This window comes from Oryctolagus cuniculus, chromosome 7, assembly GCF_964237555.1.
Source record: "Oryctolagus cuniculus chromosome 7, mOryCun1.1, whole genome shotgun sequence".
NCBI classification, from domain to species: domain Eukaryota; kingdom Metazoa; phylum Chordata; class Mammalia; order Lagomorpha; family Leporidae; genus Oryctolagus; species Oryctolagus cuniculus.
This window is the reverse complement of record NC_091438.1, coordinates 124578793-124604187: the sequence shown is the minus strand read 5'-3', so window position 1 is coordinate 124604187 and position 25395 is coordinate 124578793. Positions and strand designations below refer to the sequence as shown.

General features: G+C 53.8%; 1 protein-coding gene across 1 annotated transcript in view; it reads left to right on the top strand.

The window, feature by feature from the left end:
* SLC5A9 (solute carrier family 5 member 9) overlaps positions 1 to 16889 on the top strand; it is a 32884-nt gene extending 15995 nt beyond the window's left edge. Inside the window, exons 6-15 of the mRNA XM_008265286.4 lie at positions 161 to 266; positions 923 to 1003; positions 1304 to 1509; positions 1703 to 1838; positions 2696 to 2803; positions 4588 to 4738; positions 6402 to 6570; positions 8194 to 8409; positions 11499 to 11658; positions 14789 to 16889. Of these exons, the coding sequence (XP_008263508.2) occupies positions 161 to 266; positions 923 to 1003; positions 1304 to 1509; positions 1703 to 1838; positions 2696 to 2803; positions 4588 to 4738; positions 6402 to 6570; positions 8194 to 8409; positions 11499 to 11658; positions 14789 to 14997 (1542 nt within the window). The 3' untranslated portion in view covers positions 14998 to 16889. The remainder of the gene's footprint in view (positions 1 to 160; positions 267 to 922; positions 1004 to 1303; positions 1510 to 1702; positions 1839 to 2695; positions 2804 to 4587; positions 4739 to 6401; positions 6571 to 8193; positions 8410 to 11498; positions 11659 to 14788) is intronic.
* The last annotated feature ends 8506 nt before the right edge of the window (positions 16890 to 25395 follow it).

The following is a 25395-nucleotide window of genomic DNA, read 5'->3' as shown; positions in this document are numbered from 1 at the left end:
AGGTGGAGCAGGTCCTCAGTGTGGCACACAAGGCCCCGCCCTCTTTGTTGTGTGGCCAGGGTTCGGGGCACTGAGGGGCGGAGCAGCTGAGTGACACGCCCACAGCCGCCACACTGAGGGCCTCAGGTGGGCTGGCTCCATGGGTCCTGGCTCTCTGCAGACGGACATCTTCTCTGGAGCCCTGTTCATCCAGATGGCCTTGGGCTGGAACCTTTATCTCTCCACGGCGCTTCTGCTGGTGGTGACAGCCATCTACACCATTGCAGGTGGGTCTGAGGGTGGATCTCAGCACTGTGCAGACACTGAGAGACCAGCGGGAGGAGATAGGGCAGCTTCTGAGTGACCCAGAGACCGAGAGAATGACCAAGGGAGAGAGACGACCGGAGAGAGAGGCGGAGAGACAGACAGGCAGAGACGGGGACACACAGCCAGGGGGCAGCTTGGAGGAAGAGACTGAGCGACACAGCGGGACGCACAAGGGCAGACAGGAAGGAGGAATGGCAGGAGACACAGGAAAGGCCCATGGCAGCAGGGTGTAGGGTCGACATTAGGGGCCCGTGATCTAGACCACAGTTGCCATGGGTAGCTCCATGCAAAAGTGCAAATCCACCCTCTTCTGTCTCTTCAACGTCGCCCATGCAAGACTGGGCGGCCCGAGAGGCCGGTGCAGGGCAGACTTGCATAGGCTGGGGACTTTCAGATGGAGAGGGAAAGGAGGCTGTACTCCCAGGGGAGCTAACAGCACCTGCAAAGGAATGGCCCTGGGAAACCAAACAGCAAGGAGAAGCTATGGCCACCGCCAGACCGGACAGAACTAGCCCAGAGCACTTTGACTGTGGCCAGCCTGGATCCTCCCAGGATGGGAGCTAGGGGGCGCGCTGCTGGGAATGCTGACTGATGAACCCTCTGCTGTTGTCCCCAGGGGGCCTCATGGCTGTGATCTACACAGATGCTCTGCAGACGCTGATCATGGTGGGGGGAGCCCTGGTCCTCATGTTTCTGGGTGAGGAAGAGGCATACACACCCCCCTAAGCTCACCCCAAAGTCCTCTCTGATGTGGCTTTGCCCTCTCTGTGGTTTGTCTGGAAGCTTCCCCAGCTCAGAGCCATGTCTCTTCTCCAGGTCAGGATTCTCTTTCCAAACCAGGTGTCTTGAGCCTAGCCCCTGTCTCCCTGCCCCATTCCCAACCCCTCTGTCAGTTGTAACCCCGGGGGGCCCACATGGAGCTGGGAGCTGGGCTGGGCTGCGTTACCAGTCCAGTGAGCTCCTGGCGCTGTTTCTCTCACTGTGTCTGCTCCTACAGGCTTTCAGGAGGTGGGCTGGTACCCAGGCCTGGAGCAGCGCTACAGGCAGGCCATCCCTAACGTCACAGTCCCCAATACCACCTGTCACCTCCCACGGCCAGACGCCTTCCACATGCTTCGGGACCCTGTGAGCGGGGACATCCCATGGCCGGGTCTCATTTTTGGACTTACCGTGCTGGCCACCTGGTGCTGGTGCACAGACCAGGTAATGCCCCAGGCAGGTGTATCCAAGCCCACCAGGGAGTGGGGGGGGCTTTCTGCAGAGAATTCAGGCACAGGAGACACAGAGGAGTGGGCCTGGTCCTGGGCTGGGAACAGGAACGGGGTCAGGGCGCACGTGCGGCTGGGCAGAGCTCCCCCGGCAAGGGGCCACACCCCTGTGCTATGCTCCTGTGCAGGTCATTGTGCAGCGGTCACTCTCCGCCAAGAGTCTGTCCCACGCCAAGGGAGGCTCAGTGCTGGGGGGCTACCTGAAGATCCTGCCCACCTTCTTCATCGTCATGCCGGGCATGATCAGCCGGGCCCTGTACCCAGGTGAGTGCTCGCCTTGCTCCTTGGCAGGGGATGCGAGGACAAGGTGCCCTGGGCAATGCTGGGCGGGAGCTGAGGCTGCTTCCCTGGTAAGAACAGAGACAGCATCTGGGCTTTGTGGGCTGAACTCGTCGCCCTTCAGTGGAAGAGACCAATGTCTGAATGCCGTCTGAAAGCCCTGCTTCCCCTCACGGGCGGAAAACACCTCCCAAGGATGTTTCCGTTCCTTTATCATCAGGCACTGCCTGGCCGCCAGCATGGTGGTGCCGCAGGTTAAGCCACTGTTTGGGAAGCCCGCATCCCATAGAAGAGTGCTGGTTCCAGTCCCAGCTACTCTGCTTCCTGCTAATGCGCCTGGGAAGGCACAAGAAAATGGCCCAACTACTTGAATCCCTGCCCACCGAGTGGGAGACCAGGATAAAGGTCTGGCTCCTGGCTTCAGCCTGGCCCAGATCTGGTTGTTGCAGATATTTGGGGAGTGAATCAGTGGATGGTAGATTTCTCTCTCTCTCCCTGTCTCTCTCTCTCTCTCTCTCTCTCCTTCTTTCTCTCCTCCTACCTCCATCTCTCTCTCTCTCTCTCTCTCTCTCTCTCTCTCTCTCTCCTTTCCTCCCTTCCTCCCTCTGTCTCTCTCACTCTGCCTTCCAAACAAATAAAAAAAAAGAACAAAGATGCAAGGCCTGACACCCAAAGAACTCTCAAGCTTTGCAGGGTAGAACACAAGTAAGAAACTGGCCAGAGGCCCTGACACCACCAGGGTCATGGTCATTGCCAGCATCTCCGGGAGTCAGAGAGCAAACGGGGTGACCCCGAGAAAGCACAGGGCCCCATTGTTCTAACTGCCACCCCTTTCTTTGCAGACGAGGTGGGCTGTGTGGACCCCGACATCTGCCAAAGAGTCTGCGGGGCCCGAGTGGGATGTTCCAACATCGCCTACCCCAAGCTGGTCATGGGGCTCATGCCCATTGGTGAGTCCCATCTCCCTGCTCAGCCTCCTCTGATCCCTGCTGCCCACCAGGGTCAGCACTAAGAACAGATGGGAAGAGCAAAGAGAAATCCTCACTCCGCACCCCTGCCTGACACACACATGCACACAGCCACACTTTGCAGCAGTGTTTGGAAGGCACCTGCTCGGCTTTCGGGTCCTGGGGCTGCAGAGGAGGGCCAGGCCCTGGCCCGGCTTCCTGCTGTTTCCGGACACTCAGCTGAGACTTGGCTGTGACCCAGTCTGGGAAGAGTCAGGAAGGTCTCCCAGAGAGGAGGAAATGGAGCTATGTCCCAAGGCAAATCCCAAGCTGACAAAGCTGGGGGTGGCGGCCTGGGAATGCCATTTTAGGGATGAGAGGCTGGGTGTGCAAAGGCCCAAGGCGGAGAGACTGTGACCTCTGAACTAGAGCGGCCCAGGGCGGACTCGGAGGCCAGAGGAAGAAAGACAGCCTTCCTGGAGAGGCTGCCATGGCCAGACCCTGTCCTGCACGTAGCCTTCGCTCCAGAGACGGCAGAGGGCACTGGGGTTTTAGGACAGAGCATGGCTGACTGCACCTCTGGGGCGTGGAGGCAGGCTTAGGCAGGAGCCGGGAGACAGTGGAGGAGGGGTGGCAGCAGTCCAGTCCAGGGAAGTGCGACTGGGATGAGTCCGCAGCTCTAGAGAGGACGAGGAGGGAGCTGAAGGTGTCCGGGAGGCAGAACGGGCAGGGTATGGTGACTGACGGGGGCTCCAAGAGGGCTCCCAGCTCCTGGCTGCGCAAGGTAGGATGGCAAGGCTACTGAGATTGGGCTTGTGGCAGGCAGTGGGTGAGCAGGGCTATTCCATCTTGCCCATAAAATGAGAAATAAGTCAAAGAAATAGCAGAGCTGATTGGAGACCCAACTAGGACAGAGCAGCCACAGAGGGGCCGATGAAGGGTGGAGAGTCAAGGAGGGGCCTAAGATAACCCTGAGGTGTACGGCAAGGGACCAGAAAGATGCTGGCAACTTCCGAGGGAAGTGGGAGGCCCGAGGAAGTGGGGACCTGTGTTTGCAACACTTGACTGCAACCCACCTGGGGGGTCCCCCAGGGAGGTGGGGTGAGCCTCTTCAACCACAGGGAGGGGTCTAGCTCCATCAGAACATGGAGAGAAGAGGACGGAGGTGGGACCAAGGCTGGAGGTCATCCCCCCGGGAGTCGCAGTTCCAGTAGCTTCGTCACTGTCGTCAGGGAGCCTCCCCTTGTCTGCGTGGAGAACCAGGCTCAGAAGGGCACAGGACCAGTCCAGGGAGCAGCGGCACTCACCCAGCCAGTTCCCAGCAGAACTCACAAACAGCCGCCGCATCTGCCTCTCAGGCTGGGGCTTCAGCCCAGCACTGAGGTGTCAGGAAGAAGGCACAAAATTCCACACAGCACACAGTTGTCAACAGGCACTGGTCAGCAGCAGTCACCCTAGCCCCACATGGAGGGTGTTACTGACGCTGCCTAAGTCTACAAAGCTATGGATCCAGACAGACTAGAAAGCTGCAGAGAGCTCTAAATAGCACCTTGTCTCCCATGCCCTATGGCACAGATGAGGAAACTGAGGCTGGAGAGGACAAATGAGCCACACCCAAGGCCACGCGGCCTGGCCAGACCCTGCTCTGGCTCTGCGGGCTCCTGGACTCCTTGGCTGTGCAGGTGCAGGTGCAGGTGGGAACTCCCCCAGGGCCTTTCCCGGCCATCTTCAGTCCCACCTGCCAGGCCCCACCGGCTGGCCATCCTCCCACGGCTCCTGTCCGCCAGGTCTGCGGGGCCTGATGATCGCCGTGATGATGGCTGCCCTCATGAGCTCGCTCACCTCCACCTTCAACAGCAGCAGCACCCTGTTCGCAGTCGACGTGTGGCGGCGCCTCCGCAACAAGGCAACAGAGCAGGAGCTGATGGTGGTGGGCAGGTGCGCCGGCCCTTGCTTCCCTCCTTCCAGCAGCCCCTCCCTGCAGGCCGAGCCCCGCCCCTCTTTGGTCTCCTGCTGCTCTGGTTTCCCTGAAGACTCTGGCTGGGGTGGGACCCTGGGTTGCAGACAGGGCCCTGGGTTCTAGGACCAGCAGCACTCTCCTGTGCCCTTAGGTAAGCCCCTACCCCACTGTGGGCCACTCCACCCCTTCTGGAATAATGGGGAGGGAGAAAAAAAATCTCTTCCCTGCCTCTTTCTTTTCTCTTGACTTGATCAACGGGGTGCTTGAGACAAGATGGCAAAGCTCTTGGGTTAGGACAGGTGAATGGTGCACAGGGGAGGGAAGTGAGCAAGCGGCTCCCTCCAGGGTCTCAGCCCAACCCCGGCTGCTACCCCCAGACACCCAAGAGGCTGCTCATTTCATCCCTCAGATCCACCTTGCATGTCCCCGTGCCAGGGTCACATAGCCCTGCCTCAGGGTGCTCACTGTTTAAGATGGAGCAACAGGGAACACAGAGAGGTCATGGCAGATTGTCTCCAGGTGACACAGAGCCTTGACACCAAGCCAAAGAATTGGAACTTCACATTGTAGGGGGCTGTTTTATGCTTTTAAAGGAGTAGCGTGGTGGCTGAGTAGTCTTGCTCTCCATAGGCTGGGGGGTTGTGGTTTCCATGGGGTTGATGCGCCCTCTCTGAAATCCTGGTTTTGTACTTTAAGCTTGGCTAACTGAGCTTCTGGACAGAGGTTCTTAGCTTCCCCCACCGTTGGATGCATGCAGACGTTCTGTGGATTAAGTAGATGTCATGTTCCTTCACACCCCTGCCTTTGCACTCACTGTCCCCTCCATGGGATCCTGACGGGGTCCTCCTGCCTGCTCAGATGTGCACCCCCAGCTCAGAGCAAGGAGAGACCAGCCAGGATCTGGCCGGAGGACGAGGGAGGGGATGAGTGGTAGGAGGAGCCACTTGGGTGGCCACTGCTCTGGTGGAGCCTGGGAGAAGGAGAAGGGGAGGCAGAAGACAGGTGTGCAAAGACATCTCAAAGGAAGCAGCCCCTGTCTCTTGGCACACTCTGTGGTCTCCATGCCACTTCTTTCATCAGTCAGTGGGATTTGGGCTCCATCTTGTGGCTATTTGTATCACTACATCAAGCCCTTGCAAGAAAAGTTTTCTGTTCCCACATCTGCACAAATCGTACATCAGGAGTACTTTAGGGATTTAGGCTCAGGCCAGGATGAGGAGGATGGGTTCCTTCCCTAAGCTCAGTGCCAACATCAAGGAGAGCCGGTGGGAGCTGAAGGAGCGTGGACAAGGCCTCTGCCCCGTGCAGGGTTGGGAATGAAAGAGAAGGAAAAGCTTCCCAAGCAGAGATCTGAGGCCTTGTACTGGGGCGGGTGGTGGAGTGAAAGGTATGGAACAAACCATGAGCAATAGGTGAGTGACATGATCTCGAAGGCGCCCGATGAATTCTGGGGGTTTGGATTGGGAATTCTTGTGTTCCGGGGCTTTAGCACTCTTGATTTCTGAACCTTAATATTTGGGATTCCGGCTTTCTGACCTTCTGTGCGTCAGTGACCACGCATCCCCAGCCCTTCGCCCTTCCCCCAGCCCTCGCCAGGCCTAGCCGAGGGTGCCCCACGGCGCGCTGTGCTCTCCCTGGCAGAGTGTTCGTGGTGTTCCTGGTGGTCGTCAGCATCCTCTGGATCCCTCTCATCCAGAGCTCCAACAGCGGGCAGCTCTTCGACTACATCCAGTCTGTCACCAGCTACCTGGCCCCGCCCATCACCGCCCTCTTCCTGCTGGCCATCTTCTGCAAGAGGGTCACGGAGCCCGTGAGTGCAGCGTACCTGTCCCTGCCCCTGCAGCACGGGGTCTGGAGCTCCCGCCGATGCTCTGGTCTTTGTGGCCGTCCGTCTCCCTGACCATAGCAACAGGTCTAGATTCAGTCACTGACTCAGGGCCGCTCCAGGAACGCAATGGTAGAATTCTTGGGAAGGTTGCTGAGCCCCCAGGGGGCAGAAATGACCTAACAAGCTAATGTACAAATGCTTAATGGCTGCTGGGGGCATCAAGCACAGCACTCAGCCTAGGGTCTCCTGGGAGGGCGTCAGGGTGGACTCCCTGGGTGAAGTGACACCTGAGCTGAGACCTGAGAGACCCACGGGAAGGAGGGATAGTGTGTGTGAGAGTGAAAGCAGGCTCGGAGCTCTCCAGAGTCCACGCTGTCTCCAGCGCCCTGCAGTTCTGTGCGTGAGCAAAACAGCGCTGGCAGGAAGGCAGCCAGGTGTGAACTCACAGCGGGGCCTGAGCACACATCACCCGCATGACCACGCTGCAAGCTGACAGGCCGGGAGGAAGCTAGGGCTCCCGGGACTGGAGAGCTGGTCCTTCCCCAGGAGTACATAGAACAGATAGGCCCGATTCTCCAGGCTGGGCCTTGGGCAGTGATGCCGTGGACACAACTCCACAAGGACATCGTGAGAGTTCACGTTCACTGCAGAGAAGATCTCAGAGTCTCTCCCTGACGGCCTCCCTAAGCCAGGTGATGAGCCCAGCACACAGCAAGACCTCGTCGTCCAATTCGGGTGTCTCTGCCCATCCGAGAGTTTTTGATGTCATGATCAGAATCTCACTTTTTCTTTGTTTTAAAGATTTATTTTATTTATTTGAAAGAGTTACAAAAAGAGGTAGAGATAGAGAGAGCGGTCTTCCATCCGCTGGTTCACTCCCCAGATGGCCGCAATGGCCAGAGCTGCACTGATCCGAAGCCAGGAGCCAGGAGCTTCTTCTGGGTCTCCCATGCAGGTGCAGGGGCCCAAGCACTTGGGCCATCTTCTACTGCTTTCCCAGGCCATAGCAGAGAGCTGGATCGGAAGTGAAGCAGCCGGGACTTGAACTAGTGCCCATATGGGATTATGGCGCTTCAGGCCAGGGCGTTAACTCGCTGCGCCACAGCGCCGCTCCCAGAATCTCACTTTTTAAAATATAAGTCATCCGAACAGGCACAGGAGCAGGTAACAGGTTAGGGGAGCTCTAGTGAAGAAAGCAAAATCTCTGTTCTTTCTGATTCTTCATAGCACAAAGGTGGCTGGGGATCCTGGTGTTCCCCATTTATTACACAAGCTTATTCCGCTGTAGCTGAATATCAAGTACCCACTCCTTGGTACTAACTAAGTCCACTGATCGTTGCCCAAGGGAGGACTCTCGGTTGGCAGGGTCAGGGGGTTGGTTCAGAGTCATTCTGACATGGAGCCCGGATTCAAATCCTGCTCTGCCTGCCAGACCTGGTACAGCCCCTGTCCCTGGCAGTACACCCCTTAGCTTGTCCCTAGGTCAGAGAAGGTCTCAGCATGGCTTGGGAGCTCACTCAGGGGGAAGCCAGTGGGAGACTGAGCGGGGGCAGGTGGCTTGCAGGGTCCTGGGGTCTTCCCTGGGTCCCACCCCTCTCTCCACAGGGAGCCTTCTGGGGCCTCATGTTTGGCCTGGGAGTGGGGCTTCTGCGCATGGTCCTGGAGTTCTCGTACCCGGCCCCGGCCTGCGGGGAGGTGGACCGGAGGCCAGCCGTGCTGAAGGACTTCCACTACCTGTACTTCGCGCTGCTCCTTTGCGGACTCACTGCCATAGTCATCGTCACTGTCAGCCTCTGCACAGCCCCCATCCCTGTGGAAAAGGCAAGTGGCGCTTCCTGCCCCGCCCAGTGCCGGGACAGCGCTTCGTTTGCTTGGTTCCGGTATCCCCATGGCCACGCACTTGTCCTTGGGAGGGAGAACTCGTGGGGCTGTGAATTCCCAAGCAGAAAGCAGCCCGTGCAATTCACAACCTCTCTGTGAGTGCCTGCTGTGTGTCAGGCCTTGTGCTCAGGTGCCATAGATGAGAGTCCCTGCGTGTGTCTGTCCCCAGGGCGAAGCAGGTGCCATACAATCCCTCCCCATGCAAAGGAGGACCAAGCTCAGTGGGAGGGGCCAAGCACAGAAGGGGAGGCAGTCACCCTGGGACTGGAGTGCACCCACAGAGTCTAACCTTGAAGAATGAATGGAGATTTTTGGGGGTGACTGGGGGAGAAGTGCCTGAGAAAACAGTCTTCTAGATGGAGGACTCTCACCTCTCCCAAGCTTCCTGGTTTACCAGTGACGCCCAGTCTTGTGAAGTCCTTTCTATCCTTACCCCCCGCATCAGCTGGCTGGCAGTGCCATGGATGAGCACTGCAGACTGAGTGGCCTCAACCACAGGCATTGGTTGCCTCTCAATTTGAGGAGGACGAGACCGAGGCGTCGACGGGGCTGGTTTCTTCCGAGGGCTCTCTCGATGGCTGTACATGTCTGCCTTCTCTCTGTGGTCACGTGAACTTCTCTGTGCCTGTCTGTGACCATCTCTTGCTTTAAGGACAGTAGCCATATTGGGTTAGGACCCATTTTAATGACCTCATTCAGTCTTCACTTTTTCTATTTTTAAGCGTGTATTTATTTATTCGAAAGGTAGAGTTACAGAGAAGGAATGAGGGAAAGAGAGAAAGAGATCTTCCATCCACTATTCAATCCCAAAATGGCTGCAACAGCCAGGGCTGGGCTGGTCCAAAGCCAGGAGCCTGGAATTCCATCCAGTTCTCCCACATGGGTGCAGGGGCCGAAGCACTTGGGCCATCCCCTGCTGCTTTCCCAGGAGCATTAGCAGGGAGCTGGATCAGCAGTGGAGCAGCCAGGACTTGAACTGGAGTTCACATGGGATGCCACCGTTGCAGGCAGTGGCCTACATGGCTGTGTCACAGTGCTGTCCCTTTTAATTTTATCTTTCAGACCCCATTTCCAAATACAATCACGTGTTGAGGCACTAGGGGTTAGGCCTTTAACACAGGGATTCTCAGGGGTGCAGTGCAGCCATAACAAAGGCCATGGCAGGTGTCAGTCCCTGAAGTACTGGGGGAATTCATTATCAGTGCCCCTGTGCAGGTGGCACTTTAGGGTTTGCAGCAGGACAGTAGAGCTCTGGTTTCACTGAGTCCCGCAGCAAGCAGACCACCCACTAGGAAGCTGCCTTCCTGGTGCCTCACTCCTGAACCAACCCCTCCTGCGCCTCCGCATCCAGATTCTCCCCCAGCATCTGCTTCTCACTCTCACATGGCCGGCCGGCCGTCTTTCCCAATCTGAGGTCCCTCGCTGGGTCCTGTTCTCCCTCAGTGACTGCTGCCTCCTTCTCCAGCAAACTTGTGCTAAGAGCGGTCTCCACTCCCTGCCCCCACTTCCCACCTCCTGTTTCTTTCCTAAGCCTCGGCAGCCTGGCCGCTGGCCCCAGCGGTCCTGTGAAATTGCTCTCGCCCAGCTCTCTGATAGCCTCTTTCCGGTGAAACAGGGGTTACCTCTCCATCTTCCTCCTGAGTTCCCAGGAGACGCAGGCACCACTGACCACTTCCTGTCCCCTGGTGATCGCTCTTCGGTTCACTTCCATGATGTTCTCCCTCCTGAGTATTTTTCTACCCTGCTCCTCACTCTTCTGACTTCATGGGCTTTGTTTGGTCCATGCCCCATAAAATATAAGTGATAACCCACCTGTGACCCATTACACTTCCCACTTTGCGGTGTCCTTGGACTAGGAACTCAACAGCGTTCTACAGAAACATGATGCTTTGCTTAATTCTTGATCTCCAGCCAAACTCCCCTCCCCCAAGATTAAAAAACTGCCAAATCTCATTGCCTCTTGGTGGCACAGAGACACAGCTCATATGTCACTACTGCCACACAGCACAAATGTAAGGCTCGCTGAGGGATGCAGACAGGAAAAGAAATGGCCCAAGCTCTCATGATCCCACTGGGAAGCCTGCTTGGGCTGGGCACAGCTGCACACACTCGGCCCAACATGTAGCAAACAACTGTGGGCCAGGAGAGCCTGGCTGGAAAGGAGCCGGTTCAGAGCTCACGGCTGGGTCCACCACCGCTGACATCAGCCGGAGAGCTGGCCGTGTTTCCCTCTGCCGAGTCCCCGCGAGGGAGAAGACGGAAAGCCAGCCGCAGAGTTGTCCAGCGGACACTGCTTTGCTTCTGCTCGCCTGGCTCCTCCAGACCCTGCAAGCTGGTCGTCACCTGTGTGTGCGTGCAGGTCCTCTCGCACTCCCCCCCAACACGCACTCCTTGTCCTTGGGAGGGGCCCCATTACCCACCTGATCATCCAGGGCAGGAGCAGGAGCCCTGGTAGCCTCTCCCCGCCCCCTCCCCGGCACTTCAGTCACCCTGGTTAGGAGATTTTACCTCCTTGTTGGTCCTCAAGGCTGCTCCTGCCTGCCTATCACCCTACACACTTATTATTTCTTGCATCAATCCGGCAACAGCCTCCAGTCCTCAGTTCACTCCAAGAGACTTTTGAAAATCCCCTCACATCCGGTCTCCACCCCTGCCTAAAGTCCGCGGTGACTCTACATCGCCAACAACCAACTTTTTAAAAAAATCAGCTCTGTCACAGACCTTCCAAGCCTTTGTTATCAGTACTCACCCCCTGCGCAGCCTTGTGTCTCCCAGCCTGCGAGCTCCCTGGGGCCAAGGCCTGTGCCTGGCTCGGCTTGAATGCCAGTACCGGGCGGGACCCTGGCACAGGGCAAGTGCTCATGTTTCACAAACAGGGTTCCCACTGGGCCACTCGCTTGGCTCCCCGCCCTGGCCTTGCTCCTGGTGCTCCTTGCTGCTGCTCTGGCAGCCTCCCGTGAGCGGGACTCGCTTTGTCTGCAGCTTCTAGCCAGAGGGAGGGATTGCAAACACTGCCTGCTTTCCTCTAGCTCGCCCGCCTGACCTGGTGGACGCGCGACTGCCCCCACCCTGGCCAAGAAGAGGAGGCCTTGGAGAGTTCTCCGGGGAGATCGGAGAGGCCGGCAGGAGCGTGCCCTGCAGGAAGTGGAGCAGCAGAGAACTCCAGTCAGGGCAGGGAGAAGCCGGCAGGTAGGCTGGGGCCACACAGGGGAATGCACGGTGGACACAGACACCATGCCAGGGCCCACCAAGCCCCCGTTTGGGGTCATTGGGAATAGGGTCTCTGAGGAAGCCCCCAAAATATCACCCTTCCCATAATGCCCTTGAATTACTTGAGAAAAAACAGACAAATGAAGAAGGCAGATGGGGGTGAAAATATTGCCCTCATTACTGATAAAGCGTAGGACAAGAGATCTGGTTTATACCCCCGGGGAGGTGCACCTGCTAACACTGAACCCCAGGATTAGACAGACACTGCATCCAGTCACCTCCAGAACTGATCCAGGGCGCAGCCTAGCCTGTGAAGGAGGGAGGGACTAAGCAGGAAGGTCTTCTTTATCCTTCCCAAATCCACCTGAATGAATGGGCCCCGGGCAGAGAGCAAGAGGGTTCCACCTGCTGAGTTCCCTCCACATGGAAGGCTAGAGACACCCCTTCCCCCACAGACCTCAGCACCACTTTTATTAAGCATTTCTGTGTTGTGCGATTCTGTCCACAGCCACACAAAGCATGGTTGGCCCTCAAGGGTCAAGAGTGGCCACGTGTGCACGTAGCTGTGTCTGTCTCCACAAGGTTCCCCCACAGCCACCACACCCAGGGCTGTCTCCTGCAGCTGTTGATTTTGCCTCCTGGGGGTTTGCAACTGAGTTAGCATTGTCCATTCATCAAATTTCCTGCAAAACCATCTAGTACCTAATGTTGAAAATTATTATAAGATAAAACGTATCTATTTTGGACATGATACATAGGATTAGGTACCAACGAACAGTGGCATTATAGAGATTTCCCAACTATAAACTTCCCTAGGCAAATTTTCAAATTCAAAAAGTTAAATCAGTTCATTTGGTAAGTCCAAAGTCAGTTTCGCTTGGCCTTGCGGTTGACAGATGCCAGGCGAAGGAAACCCTGAGTGCAAGTCCTGCCTCAGTGAGAGGATGCCTCCACGGTGGGCGGGGGTCCTCTAGCAGCTGCTTTCTGCCTTTGGATTGGCCTAACTCCATCAGGACCTTGGACGATACCTCAGTTCTCGACCCAGATTCCGGCGTGTCGAACTTGGAATGATTCCAGCAGGTTCCAAGCATAGACAAGACTATCAGGGCATCGCTTGCTGAGCCATGCGGCTGGCAATGGCATGGTGTTCGGTGCTCAGGTCTTTAACCAGTTCTAGGGGCCCTGGGCTGTCCCTGAGGCCTGAGAAGGCTGCCAGCCTTACTGTGACTCTTCATTTTGCTTAAGACCCTGACTTGGGGGAAGCAGTCACGTGCCTAGAGCTGACGACCTGCTAAGTTCCAGAATCCCACCAAAATCTAAAGTTCACAGCTTCCTGTCCAAGCTGCAGCAGGCCAAGGCCAATGGTCCCCACAAAAAGCATCCAACATCAACACGCATACAGGCTCACTTCATAAGGCAGCCCCGAAGACCGAGTCACCCTCTCATCACTGAGCCCAGTTGGTTCTGGTGTATTTTGATTCGCAGAATGTAACTCCCTGTCTCTTCAAGTTTTGAGGCCCATGCTTCTCTCTACTGCGCCCATCACTGCAGTGACCCCTGTAAAACTTAGAGCTTGGAAGAGAGCAACCTAACAACAAAATAGCTACCGAGAGAGGGAGGACAGAGGGAGGGAAGAACCCCACAGGTGACTCCCCAGGGAAGAGAGAAGGGGACAGCTTAAGCGGTCCTTTCCACCACCGAACCCCAGAAACAGCAGACTCATAGTAGCAAGACCTTCTCCCCGGCTGGCCCCCAGGCCAAGGGGAAGTGCCAGCCCTGGAGAGCAGAGAGCAGCACCCGCTTCCTGTGGGTGCCTTGTTCTCAAAGGAGAAAAAAGAAGCACCTCTTTGGTTAAGAAGTCCAATGAGGGAAATTCATGCTCCTCCCCAAATCACCACCAAGGAGGGGTGAAAGGGCAGGGACGGGCTGGCACTGATGTGTGCAAATGCCCCTCCCCGCCGGAATGGACACAGCAGGAGCACGCCTCCCACTAGGCATGCAGTAGACATAAGCCAGGTGGTGTGAATTATTCCCAAATAAAGGGATGACAGAGTAGATCTAAAAGCAGCATATGTGTTCCAGGTTTTAGATGGATGTAGATTTACCGAGCTATTGCATAGCATTTGGTCACTGCTGCTGTGACACAGAGTCCCAGGGCACGTGAACTCACAGAGAGCCCTGTGCATCCTCTACCTCCAGGACCATTCTCAGAATCCAATGAGAGAGGTAGGCACACAGAGCTGGGGGTGAGCTGGAGCTGTGGAAGCAGCTCTGTGGCCCTGGGGCCTTAAACAGGTCTCCTCCCTCTGTTGCACCTTCACTGTTGCGCAATGAGGGAGCCAGATTGGATGGTACCCAGAGTCCTTGCTTCTCTGATGCCCTCTGGTTGCATTGGACTTACCAAGGACTACATTCTAAGGCCATTCAGATAATAAACCATCCATTCCTAGTGCATTCTTTTCCATCACAGTGAAAGGGTTTTATATTATTTTAATATGCTATGTGCTAACTTTAAAACATTTACTTTCTCTTTGTTTTTTGGTGAATTGTACCTCCTTCTAATGCTGCCCACACTGGGGAGACGGTGTGTGCCTCACTCAGCCTCCTGCACAGTGAGGGCACTTTATTCACCAGATCCTCATGCCCGGCTCCAGCCATGATGCTTTTCAGAGCGCTGTCAAGTCTCTGTCCCCATCTGACGCTCAGAAAACCTGGAGCTCAGCAGGGCATCTGTCGTGGCCGCATTTGGGAGAGAAGAACCTGCAGCTCAGAGGAGCCGAGTGATCTGGGTGCGGCCTTGGTCAACCCAAGGCGGAGCTGGCCCTGCCTAGCTCAGGCAGTGCTCCTTCACGCTCTGAATCTGGGCGAACTGCCTTATGCTCCGTCCTCAGCACGCATCCCTTGCAGTGATGAGATGCATTCGCTGTCTGGCTGTAGTCAGTGCTGTCTGGAGCCGGCCTTGGCACCTGCCTGGGCTTCGCAAAAAAGGCCACCCCCCCACCTCCTGGGCATCCTCACCCCTTTCTTTGGTTTCTCATCATCTCTCCTCCTGCTCTCTCATTTGCCTCTCCTCCCAATTTCCCTTCCCCCTCTGGCTTTTCTCCTCCAGCCCCACACAGGTCCTGGGGAAAGCTGCTCTGGGGCTGGTTCTGTGGGCTCTCCCGGGCCCCAGAGCAGACCCTGAGTCCATCAGAGAAGGCTGCACTGGAGCAGAAGCTGACCAGCATCGAGGAGGAGCCACTCTGGAGAAGCATCTGTGATGTCAACGCCATCATCCTGCTAGCCATCAATGTCTTCCTCTGGGGCTACTTTGCATGATTCTGCAGCCCTGTCTAGCTAAGGTAGATACACGTGGCCCAAGCCTGACCAGCCACAGAGACAGGCTGTCTACCTGCTCGCTGTCCAGGCCAGAAGCTACAGAGGCTGAGACTACAAGAGCCCCTGAGGAGCATCTAACCAACTGCTCACTTGACAAGTGCAGAAATGCGGGCCAGAGAGAGCACTCAGTGTGCTCAGGGTCACACAGCCAGACTCACCCTGGGTCCAGGGACTCCAGCTCTCCATTACATTGTCTCACATTCCTACCTCTGTTAAGACGACTTAGGAACTCTTACAGTATGTGTGTCTTGAGGTTAGAAAAGTGGAGTCTACAAGAAAAGAAGTAGCAAGAAATTTGCAAAAATCCAAATGCTCCCTGTTATTCCCTACTCCCCTTCCTCTGCCTCTACATCTTCTCTGATTTTAAGCTCCAGGAATCTATTTGCAGCACATGTATACTGTGGAGGGCTTTTTGTTTGTATTGGTGTCTCCTTAGTGGTGGTTGTCAGAGCCAAAGGAGTAAGAGGCCAAAGATGGAATTAAATATGGTAGCGGCTGGTATTTGGGGCAGGAGATTCTTGAACAATGGACGGTCCTTGCCCCTATCCAACTCCAGCTCTTCCTACTCTCAAATTCAAACATGCACAAAGCTGCACCATACCACAAAGTCCTAGGATTGAGTGGTAAAGAGATGACTTGTTGAAAACAAGAGGAATCAAGGCCCAGCACTCTGTACTTAAGGGTAAGACCAGCAGGAGGCAGCATAGACAACCTAGGAGCCTCCGCTTCTGGCCTGTTGCCTCTCTCCCTTTGCCTGCCAGGCACCCACATTTAAGTGTCCCCTCTCCAGGAAGCTGTCCTAATGCCCCGGGTGGGTCAAGCTCTACTACTCTCACCATGCTTGCACCTGCCCCATCACAGAACTGATCACATGTTTTCTCCTTCCTATACTGAGTGCTTGAAGGGGCAGGGCCCAAGGACCGCTCCCAAGTGACTTTGTACCCCAAAAATAAGAAGCGTTCAACAAATACATGTCCAATTAATCATTTCTCCAAGGACTTTTTCGTGTACTTTGGGCTGTGGCTGGCTGGGTAGTGACTTTCGGGGACCTTACATTGGCATTTAAACAACTGTGTCTTGGATACTAGAATGAGACCACCGTGGGAATGTCCCTTTCTTCTTCCAGCTGCCTAAGCTGTGCCTGCTCTCATCATATCTCTTTAATGCTATCTTTGATGATCATTTCACACTAATCACTAATACAATTGGATGCCAACAAAAGTCTGTGTCTTTGAGGTGTAGCTGATTCCATGAATAGCTCCTGTCACTGCTGCCTCCAAATTCTGGTTTCTAGCTGCCTGTTTCCTCACTGTGCCTTGTGCCAGGTGACTGCTCTCCCCATTGTCCCCCGCTGGCCTGCACTGAGTACTCAGCCATCGCCCTGATTTCCCCACAGCTGTGCGCACACATCACTTGTGTGCAAAGGATTTTGCTGAAAGTTTGGGAAGGGGAAGAATTTTACAACATAGAAGCACAAATTAAAACGAGATATTTTGGGGCCGGCGCTGTGGCTCACTTGGTTAATCCTCCGCCTGCGGCACCAGCATCCCACATAGGTGCCAGATTCTGTCCCAGTTGCTCCTCTTCCAGGCCAGCTCTCTGCTGTGGCCCGGGAGTGCAGTGGAGGATGGCCCAAGTGCTTGGGCCCTGCATCCACATGGGAGACCGGGAGGAAGCGCCTGGCTCCTGGCTTTGGATCCGTGCAGCACTGGGGGTAGCGGCCATTTGGGGAGTGAACCAATGGAAGGAAGACCTTTCTGTCTCTCTCTCACTGTCTATAACTACCTGTCCAAATAAATAAATAAATAAATAAACCTGTTTATTTTAAAAAGTCCCTTGGCAGCCTGCTATGAGAATTTCTCACAGAGTCCTCCTCATTCTCCAAGCTCCACCCTCCTGCCTTGGTTCTCAGCCCCTTCCCTCCCTGCTGAACTTCCACTCCACTCCAGACCCATCTCAAGTGGCTCAGAGATTCATGCATGTGTGGGTGACTGCAGGAGGGAGGGCCACCCCCATCCCTACTATCTTTGCCTGGTTAGCTCCTACTTGTTCATCACACCTCAGCACTCAAGTCCCTTCCTAGGGGAAGCCATATTGTCCCATTCATGATCTCACCACAGCCACCTGCATCCCAAAGCAGATGAGTCCCCAGCAGCCAATACACAGGCCCCCTGACTTGACCCTCAAAGCATGGGTCTGAGCGTATACTGCTACATTTGTGTGATTATTTCATTCATGTGTATCTCCTCCCTAGATTGTGAGCTCCCCACCAAATCCTCATCACCAGAGAGGATTCTGACACATGGTAGGTGCTTAAAAAATGAGTTGTATGAATAAATGGAAGGAAAGAACGAATGAGTCAAAGAGCATCTTAGCAGAGGAAACCAGATATTCAAAATGCAGAAGTAGGGAAAACCATGACACAGCCAGGAATAAAATAGCTTAAGCTGTTTGGAGTGGATAGTGTGTGTGGGCAGGGCCTCTGCCAGTCCTTAGTGAGCAAAAGGCTTCCCACTGGGCAGATACAGCTCGGGTTCCTTCCAGCCCCCATGCCCTGTGGCCAGCTGCAGTCGCACATGCATGATAAGCAGCTCTGAGTGTTGGGGAGGGGCCGGTGCAGGCCTGGAAGATGAGGTTCCATGCTGAACTTGGGGCTTCCTCTCTTCCCTGGGTCACCTTCACAACCCCTCAAATTTTCCCTCTGTTCCTGGTGTCTCCTCTTTCCGTTGATCCCATGTACTTTAACAAAAGTGATCCTTCCTCAATACAAATCTTATATTTTGCATATTTCTTATTGAAGAATCTCTATAAACCATCTTTTCTTGCATGATATGAGGGCCCTGTAAAAACTGCTAGAAACATCCCCAGAGTTTAGACCTTTGATCCCATTCTCTACTCCAGTCAAAGAGAGGTTGTTTTGCACAGGGGTTAAGAGCAGGGACCTGGAAGACTGACCTGTTGGAACCAAATCCTAGTTCTATCTTTCAATAACTACATGATGTTGGGAACATTGCTTAATTGTTTAACTTCTCTGTCCTAGATTTTTTCATCCACAAAATGGAAAGGATAATTACAGCTACTTCATAGGATTATTCAGAGGTTTGAATGAGTTAATTAAAATGAAGTATTGAAGAGTTCCTGACACATAACTAAAGCACTTGACGACCATCAGCGATTCTTAGTGCTCTTAGTAGCAGGTGAGATGAGCACGCAAGGAGACAGGACGCGACACGGCAAGGGTATTTCAGTGCTAGCATAACAAGCTGTCAGAGCAAAGAGCAGGGAGCAGATGCTTCTATCACAGAAATCAGTAAAGGGCATAAAAGAAGTGACCATTGCCGGACTATGGAAAATGAATGGGGGTTTTCTAGAATAGGTCATGAGAGGTAGGACAGCATGTAGGAAAGTTGAGGATACAAAGCGCATAATGAGTTTCCATAAAATACAGATACTATTAGTCCTTTGCGACCATCAATTGGATGTATTTATTTTCCCCTTACAAATCCTATTTGTAGCCTCTTACCTCTAAGGCAGAGCTGTGAGGTTTACTGGGCACTCGGCCACGGGAGAGGGGCTGCCAGCGCCCACACCCCTGTGCACTCACTCTGCCTTTTGGCTGAGACTTACAGCTGAAACCCCCTTCAGAACTTTCCTCTGCTACAGAAAACGCTCAGCGCCTGCTCCTGCCTGCATACGACAGGCTGGACGCGGTGGGAGTTAGCGCACCCAGGAGCAGCCGTAAACCAGTAGTGAACAAGGGTGTGAGAACACGCATGGTCCTTGTCCACGTCCACAAGTGGGACACCTTGGAGGCTTGTTCTAGGATCCCCACCCCCACCCCCCTCGAATCCTCAGAGGCACTGGGACCCAGCTGCCCAGAGCACTAATAGGTGCATCAGGTGCCCGGTGAGGCTTCCTTCCCCTTCCCTGTCTCAGTTCCCCCTTCCCTGGGGGTGTTTCTTGGGATCCTCTCCCAGATAAACTGCTGGCGCCTGGTCTCACCCGCTGCTTCTGGAAAACCACACCGTGACAGTCAGCTGGCCGGAAATCAGACTTAGAATTGGGGCTTTGCAGAATGAAAAGGGGCAAGGCCTGCCGCCTTCCGCCCTTGGAGTCTTCTCCGCGGGGACAGCGCTCCCTCGTCTCTACCTTCAGGCCTCAGCCCCACTGCGGGCAGTGCAGAGGGGTTCTGGATGGCAGGGCTCCAGACAGACCGAGGGGCAGACAGAGCCTCTGAGGTCTCCTTGGGTTTGGAGGTTTCACAACCCAGATTCCTCCCATTTTGTCACTGCATGTTACAAATACCACATCACGGGCCGCACCTTGTTCTAGGCACTGGGGTGCGGTGGTGTCTGTGTCCACGTTTTGGAGCTCTCTAGTCCTCCAGCGAGGCTCTGAGTTCTCTGAGGACCAAGCTATTTCTCCTTAACTGTTACGATGGAATCAGAGAGGCATTGGGGTGGGAAGGAAAAACCCGCGAGACTCGAGTCTGGATCCCGGGAGGAACGCCAAGAGCTTTCTTTTTGGAAGGTGGAGAGGTTGTAGGTGGGCTGGCGGGGGAGGGGATTTAGAGGCCCACGACAAACTGCAGCAGTGCAGGACGCTCAGCGGACCTCAGGGGCCAGCTCAGCAGACCCCTGTATCTCACACAAGAGGAAACTCGAGTCTTCTGGAGGCGGAAGCGCCAGCTGAGGTCAGAGGAGCAATGACGGCCGCCCAGGTCCTCGGAGTTGGAAGTGTGTCCCGGGTGGTGGGCAAGCCGGTGTGGCAGGGGAGGGGCTGAGGCGAGGCTGACCTTTCGAAGCCTCTGTCACCACCAGGCCCTGGACGCGTCCACTGTGGGCACACAGGTCACAGGTACATTTGCATCTTCATAAATGTAACACTTGCACTGCTCGAAGAGGCCCGAGGTCTGCATGTCCGGTCCCCCTCCCCCATCCCACACCACTGTTCACGTGACTCCCTCTTTGCCTGAAATGTTCACCTGTGCCCTCCTTCCCTTCCAGGGATCGTCTCTTCCTGCCAACCTTTCCTGCAGCCTCTCACAGCTACCCAAGTTGGCTGCGGTCCTTCCTCTGGCTTCTGGGGGCCCCTGGGCTTCTACCGTAGCCTGTGTTCACATTTCCCTCTCCTGCGTCACTGTCTGGTGCTCTTTGAAGGTAGGCATTGTGCTTTTCCAGGGATTGCACAGCACCAGGGCGCTCAGCAAATGTCCAATGAGTGAGGGAATGAATGTGTGCCTGTTAGATTCATTCCATAGGATATTTAAAAAGATATATTTATTTATTTGAAAGTCAGAGTTATAGAGACAGTGACAGAGAGACAGAGAGAGAGGGAGATCTTCCATCCGCTGATTCACTCCCCAAACGGCCGCTTTGGCTGGCACTGGGCTGATCTGAAGCCAGGAGCCTGGAGCTTCTTTCGGGTCTCTCACATGGGTTCAGGGGCCCAAGCACTTGGGCCATCTTCTTCTGCTTCCCCAGGCCATCAGCAGGGAGCTAGATTGGAAGTAGAGCAGCCGGGGCTAGAACCAGTGCTCATATGGGATGCCAGCACTGCAGGTGGTGGTTCTACCTGCTATGCCACAGCGCCGGCCCCCATTCCATATTTTAACTCCGCCATAACCAAGAGGAAGGATGAGGAATCCAGTGCATGGACTGCAGAGTGTCAAGGCTGTACCAGGTGTGAGGTCTTATCACACTCCTACAGCTCCTCCAGGGTGGCAGACAGACATCGCTGCCTTTTCAGACGGGCCAGTGGTGTCCCCATGTGAACCGGAGGACAGCACCAGAGAACTAAAAGCCAGGCAGCCTCTTCTACCTTCCAGCAACTCCCTCTTCACTTCAGAACGCAAAGCTGCTTGAGGAGTATCAGAGAGTAGCACTAGTCCACCAGGTGTACCGTAGCTGCCCCAGTCTCGGGGCAGCACATCAGCCTCTGTGACGCTTCTCTGAGTTTCCACCTCCACCTCGCTCTCTCCTCCTTCATCAAGGCCCTGTTCTCAGGCTCATGTCTCCCCTGGCCCTAGGGGGTGACGTGCTTGCAAGACATCAAGGACTCTACCAAGGCCCTTGTCCGATGGCCAGCTGGCAGTCACCCATGACAGCTACAACCACCTCCCTACAACTTTTCAGAGCTTCTACCCCAACCCACCTCCCCCAGGGCACAGAGCAGAGGTGAAGACCTGCGCCCCAGCTCAGCTTTGGTGCCGCTTGCTTTGAGACGTCACCCCCACCTCATATGTGCTCCTCATCCCTAGTAGAAGGAGGGGCAATGTCTTGAATCTGATGAGATGGACTATCAGGACCCTCCCAAGGCTGGCATTGTGTGTGCCCTGTTCCATTCCACCCTTCTCCGCTTGGGGTAGGGCACAGGGCAGGGGGTTGGTGGTGTTGGAGACGTTCAGGGAAAGTCAGCCACAGGCCTGCTTGAGTGGTGACAGCACAAATAAGACGCCGAGAAGTTGTTTTCAGAGGGTAAAGTAGGTTTGCCATTAGCAGTAACAACGATAAGCAGCAGCTTTCGACTGCGGAAGGATGGTGTCTAAAAACAAACTGCGCTCTCGAAAATATCAGGCTGTAATGTTTTTTTTTGAAGCAATTTGCAATTGAGCATAGCCTACAAAGGGCCCAGTTTAACATGTGAGACTCACAAATGTGTCCCTGGGTATGAGCGTTCACATCAGGAGGTGATGGAAACCTCTAGGAGCCCAGGCAAAAGCAGTCGTTGGTTTTCCATTAACCTAGAACAAGTGTCTCTCTAGACTTGTAGCTGTAAGTAAGATTACAGCTTCTGTTCTCAGGGCAAAGAGTTGGGAGGATTTAAAGGTTATATATAAATATAAATCCTAGAGACTTAAATTGAGGTAGTCACAGTTTACTTTCATATTTCAAAATCAAACCTCAGCTTTAGCTAAGATTCACAAAGTAGAAATGTCAGACTTCTTACTGTGATCTTTTTTTAAAGATTTATTTATTTATTATCTGAAAGTCAGAGTTACACAGAGAGAGAAGGAGAGGGAGAGAGAGAGAGAGAGAGAGAGATCTTCTATCCATTGGTTCACTACCTAGTTGGCACAATGGTTGGAGCTGTACCCATCCAATGCCAGGAGCCTGGAGCTTCTTCCAGGTTTCCCACGCTGGTACAGGGGCCCAAGCACTTGAGCCATCTTCTACTGCTTTCCTAGGCCATAGCAGAGAGCTGGATCAGAAGTGGAGCAGCCGGGCCTCGAACCAGCGCCCTTATGGCATGCTGGTACTGCGGGTGGTGGCTTTACCAGCTACGCTGCAGCACCAGCCCCACTGTGATCTATAAAAGTCACCACTTTCACTTAAGGGCAGGGGGGCTTTATACTCTATCTTCTGAAAACAACTCAAGAGTTTGGGTTCATGTCTCTGTGTGGTTTGTATGTAAATTTTTGAATTAAACAGGTGCGGAATGGGAAGGAGCCTCAGAAGGGAGCCGGTGCAGCCTGTCTGGGCTCTTCAGTGCAGGTCAGGATCTCTCTGAGCCACCTCGCTGACAGCTAAGGCAGCCCTCTGTGGGCACATTCCAGTAGTGGGGGAAGGACTCCTTCCTGAGACACAGCACTCATCACTGGGCCACATCGACAATTGGCAAGTTCTTCCCAGGACTGGTGTTGTGGCGCAGAGGGTTAAGTCACTGCGTGGGATCCCATATGAGCCCCACCTGGAAAAGCATCAGAAAATGGCCCAAGTACCTGTGGCCCTACCACCCATGTGGGAGGCCTGGATGGAGTTCCAGGCTCTTGACTTCACCTGGCCCAATTCCAGCAATTGTGGCCATTTGGGGAGTGAATCAGAAGGTGGAAGATCTCTCTCTCTCTCTCTCTGTCTCTCTCTCTCTCTAGCCATCCTTCTCTCTCTGTAGCTCTGCCTTTCAAATAAATAAATCTTTTGTTGTTAAAAAGAAAAGAGGCCGGTGCCACAACTCAATAGGCTAATCCTCCGCCTTGCAGCACTGGCCCACCGGGTTCTAGTCCCGGTCGGGGCGCCGGATTCTGTCCCGGTTGCTTCTCTTCCAGTCCAGCTCTCTGCTGTGGCCCAGGAGTGCAGTGGAGGATGGCCCAAGTGCTTGGGCCCTGCACCCCATGGGAGACCAGGAGAGGCACCTGGCTCCTGCCATCGGATCAGCGCAGTGCGCTGGCTGCAGCGCGCCGGCCGCGCCGGCCATTAGAGGGTGAACCACCGGCAAAGGAAGACCTTTCTCTCTGTCTCTCTCTCTCACTGTCCACTCTGCCTGTCAAAAATAAGAAAAAAAAAAAGAAAAGAAAGAAGTTCTTCCCATTACTGGTTAAACTCTGCATCTGGGACAGGCGTTCGGCACAATAGCTAAGATGCTGCTGGGGATGCCCACATCCCATATCCTGGTGCTTGGTTCAAGTGTCAGCTCTCCTGCTTCAAATCCAGCTTCCTGCCAATGCACATCTTGGGAGGCAGAGCAATGACTCAAATGCTTGGGTCCCTGCCACCTTCACAGGGGTCTAGGCTTATGTTACAGGCTCCTGGCTTTGACTTGGCCTAGCTTCTGGCTTCTGCAGGCATTTGGGGAGTGAACCAACAAATGGAAGCTCTCTCCATCTCTATCTCTGTCTTTGTCTTTCCAATAAAGTGAAAATAAAAATTAAATAAACTGCATCCTTGCAGTTTTTAACCATTTATACAAACAATATAAAAACAACTCATATGAATCATTAACTGCAAAATTACATCCTCACTGTTTTTTCCACGTCAGTCATCACCACTCCAGCATGTTGATCATAAGCAAATGAAGAATAAGTCAGAGAGATGAAATAATACGTCCAAGGCTTGCCACTTGGTGGCCAAATTGGTCCTTGACTCCAGACTTAAGATTCTACATTCAGCCCTACTCGCATCGCACTGGTCACTACTGAAGCATCCTTTGTGAATGTTGTGTTTCTAGGGTCATTGAACACTTAGAACAATCTGCAGTGCAAATAGAAGTCAATCGAATAAAGGAGGCAGGCAAGTAAGCACACTATCACAGAAGGACTGGAATTACAAGCACACACGAAATACTTTGGCAACCAGAGAAAGGAACAATGGATTACCTGGTAGAATTGGGGAAACCATCACAAAAAATGACATTTAATTTGTATTTTGACATTTAACTCTATTCTGTGAGTAGCGATTTCAGTGTAGAGAAACAATGAGCTAAAATTGAAACAGAAGAAACAGTTGTAAGCAAGATGAGTGGGTAAAAGTGTCTGGCATTTTGTGGATAGCGTAAGGTACTTGGTGTGGCTGAAGCACAGGAATGTGGGAGTGAACCTAGAAGAGCTTGGAGACAGGACAGAGGTGCTACTGATGACACTGAATGCCACTACAAATTGGGTGGCTTGGAATTGGACTGAGTTGGAGAGAGTAAGGGCAATGAATACAACCAAGCAGCACCATATTTATTAAAGAAAGACATTCTGGCAAAAGGAAGAGACTAAATCGCAGAGGCAGAGACTGCTAAGTGACGGCCACATAGGAGGTTGTTGCAGTAGCAGTTCAGATGGAAAGGGGAGAGCCCATCCACAGCTGTATGGATCCACAGATCTCTACAAACAACAAACACTGCCCGGATGACATTGTGATATATTCTACAACGTGGATGAACCTTGAAACCACTATGCTGGGTGAAATAAGTTAGATGCAGAAAGTCAAATGTCATGCATTTCCATTTACAGAGGTCCCTAGAATGGGAAATGCAAAGAGACAAACTAACACTGAGGTTACCAGCAGACCGGGAGAGGGGCGAGAGAAGATATACTGGTAGTGGGCCCAGAGTTTATGTTGTCAATGATGCAAAACTTTGTGAATACAGAGGCAATGAGCATACAACACTGTAAATGTATCTAATGCCACTCAATTGTACACATAAAATGGCTAAAATTATAAATATTATGTTAATCTTTTTTTAAAGATTAATTTTATAAATTTGAAAAGCAGAGTTAGAGACAGAGGAAGAGACAGAGATAGAGATCTTCCACCTGCTAGTTCACTCCCCAAATGACCTCAATAGCTGGAGCTGGATCAGGCTGAAGACTGGAGCCAGGAATTCCCTCAGGGTCTCCCATCTGAGTGGCTCAAGTGTTTGGTCCATCTTCTGCTGCTTTCTCAGGTATGTTAGCAGGGAGCTGGATCGGAAGTGGTACAGCTGCGACTCAAACCCACACCCAAACAGCCTGCCAGCATCATAAGCAGTGGCTGAGTCCACGGCACCACGATACTGGCCCCAGTATAGTGTATATTTCATCATAGTTTTTTTTAAAAAGGATTGAAGGGTAAGCAGGGATGTGCTAAATAAAAT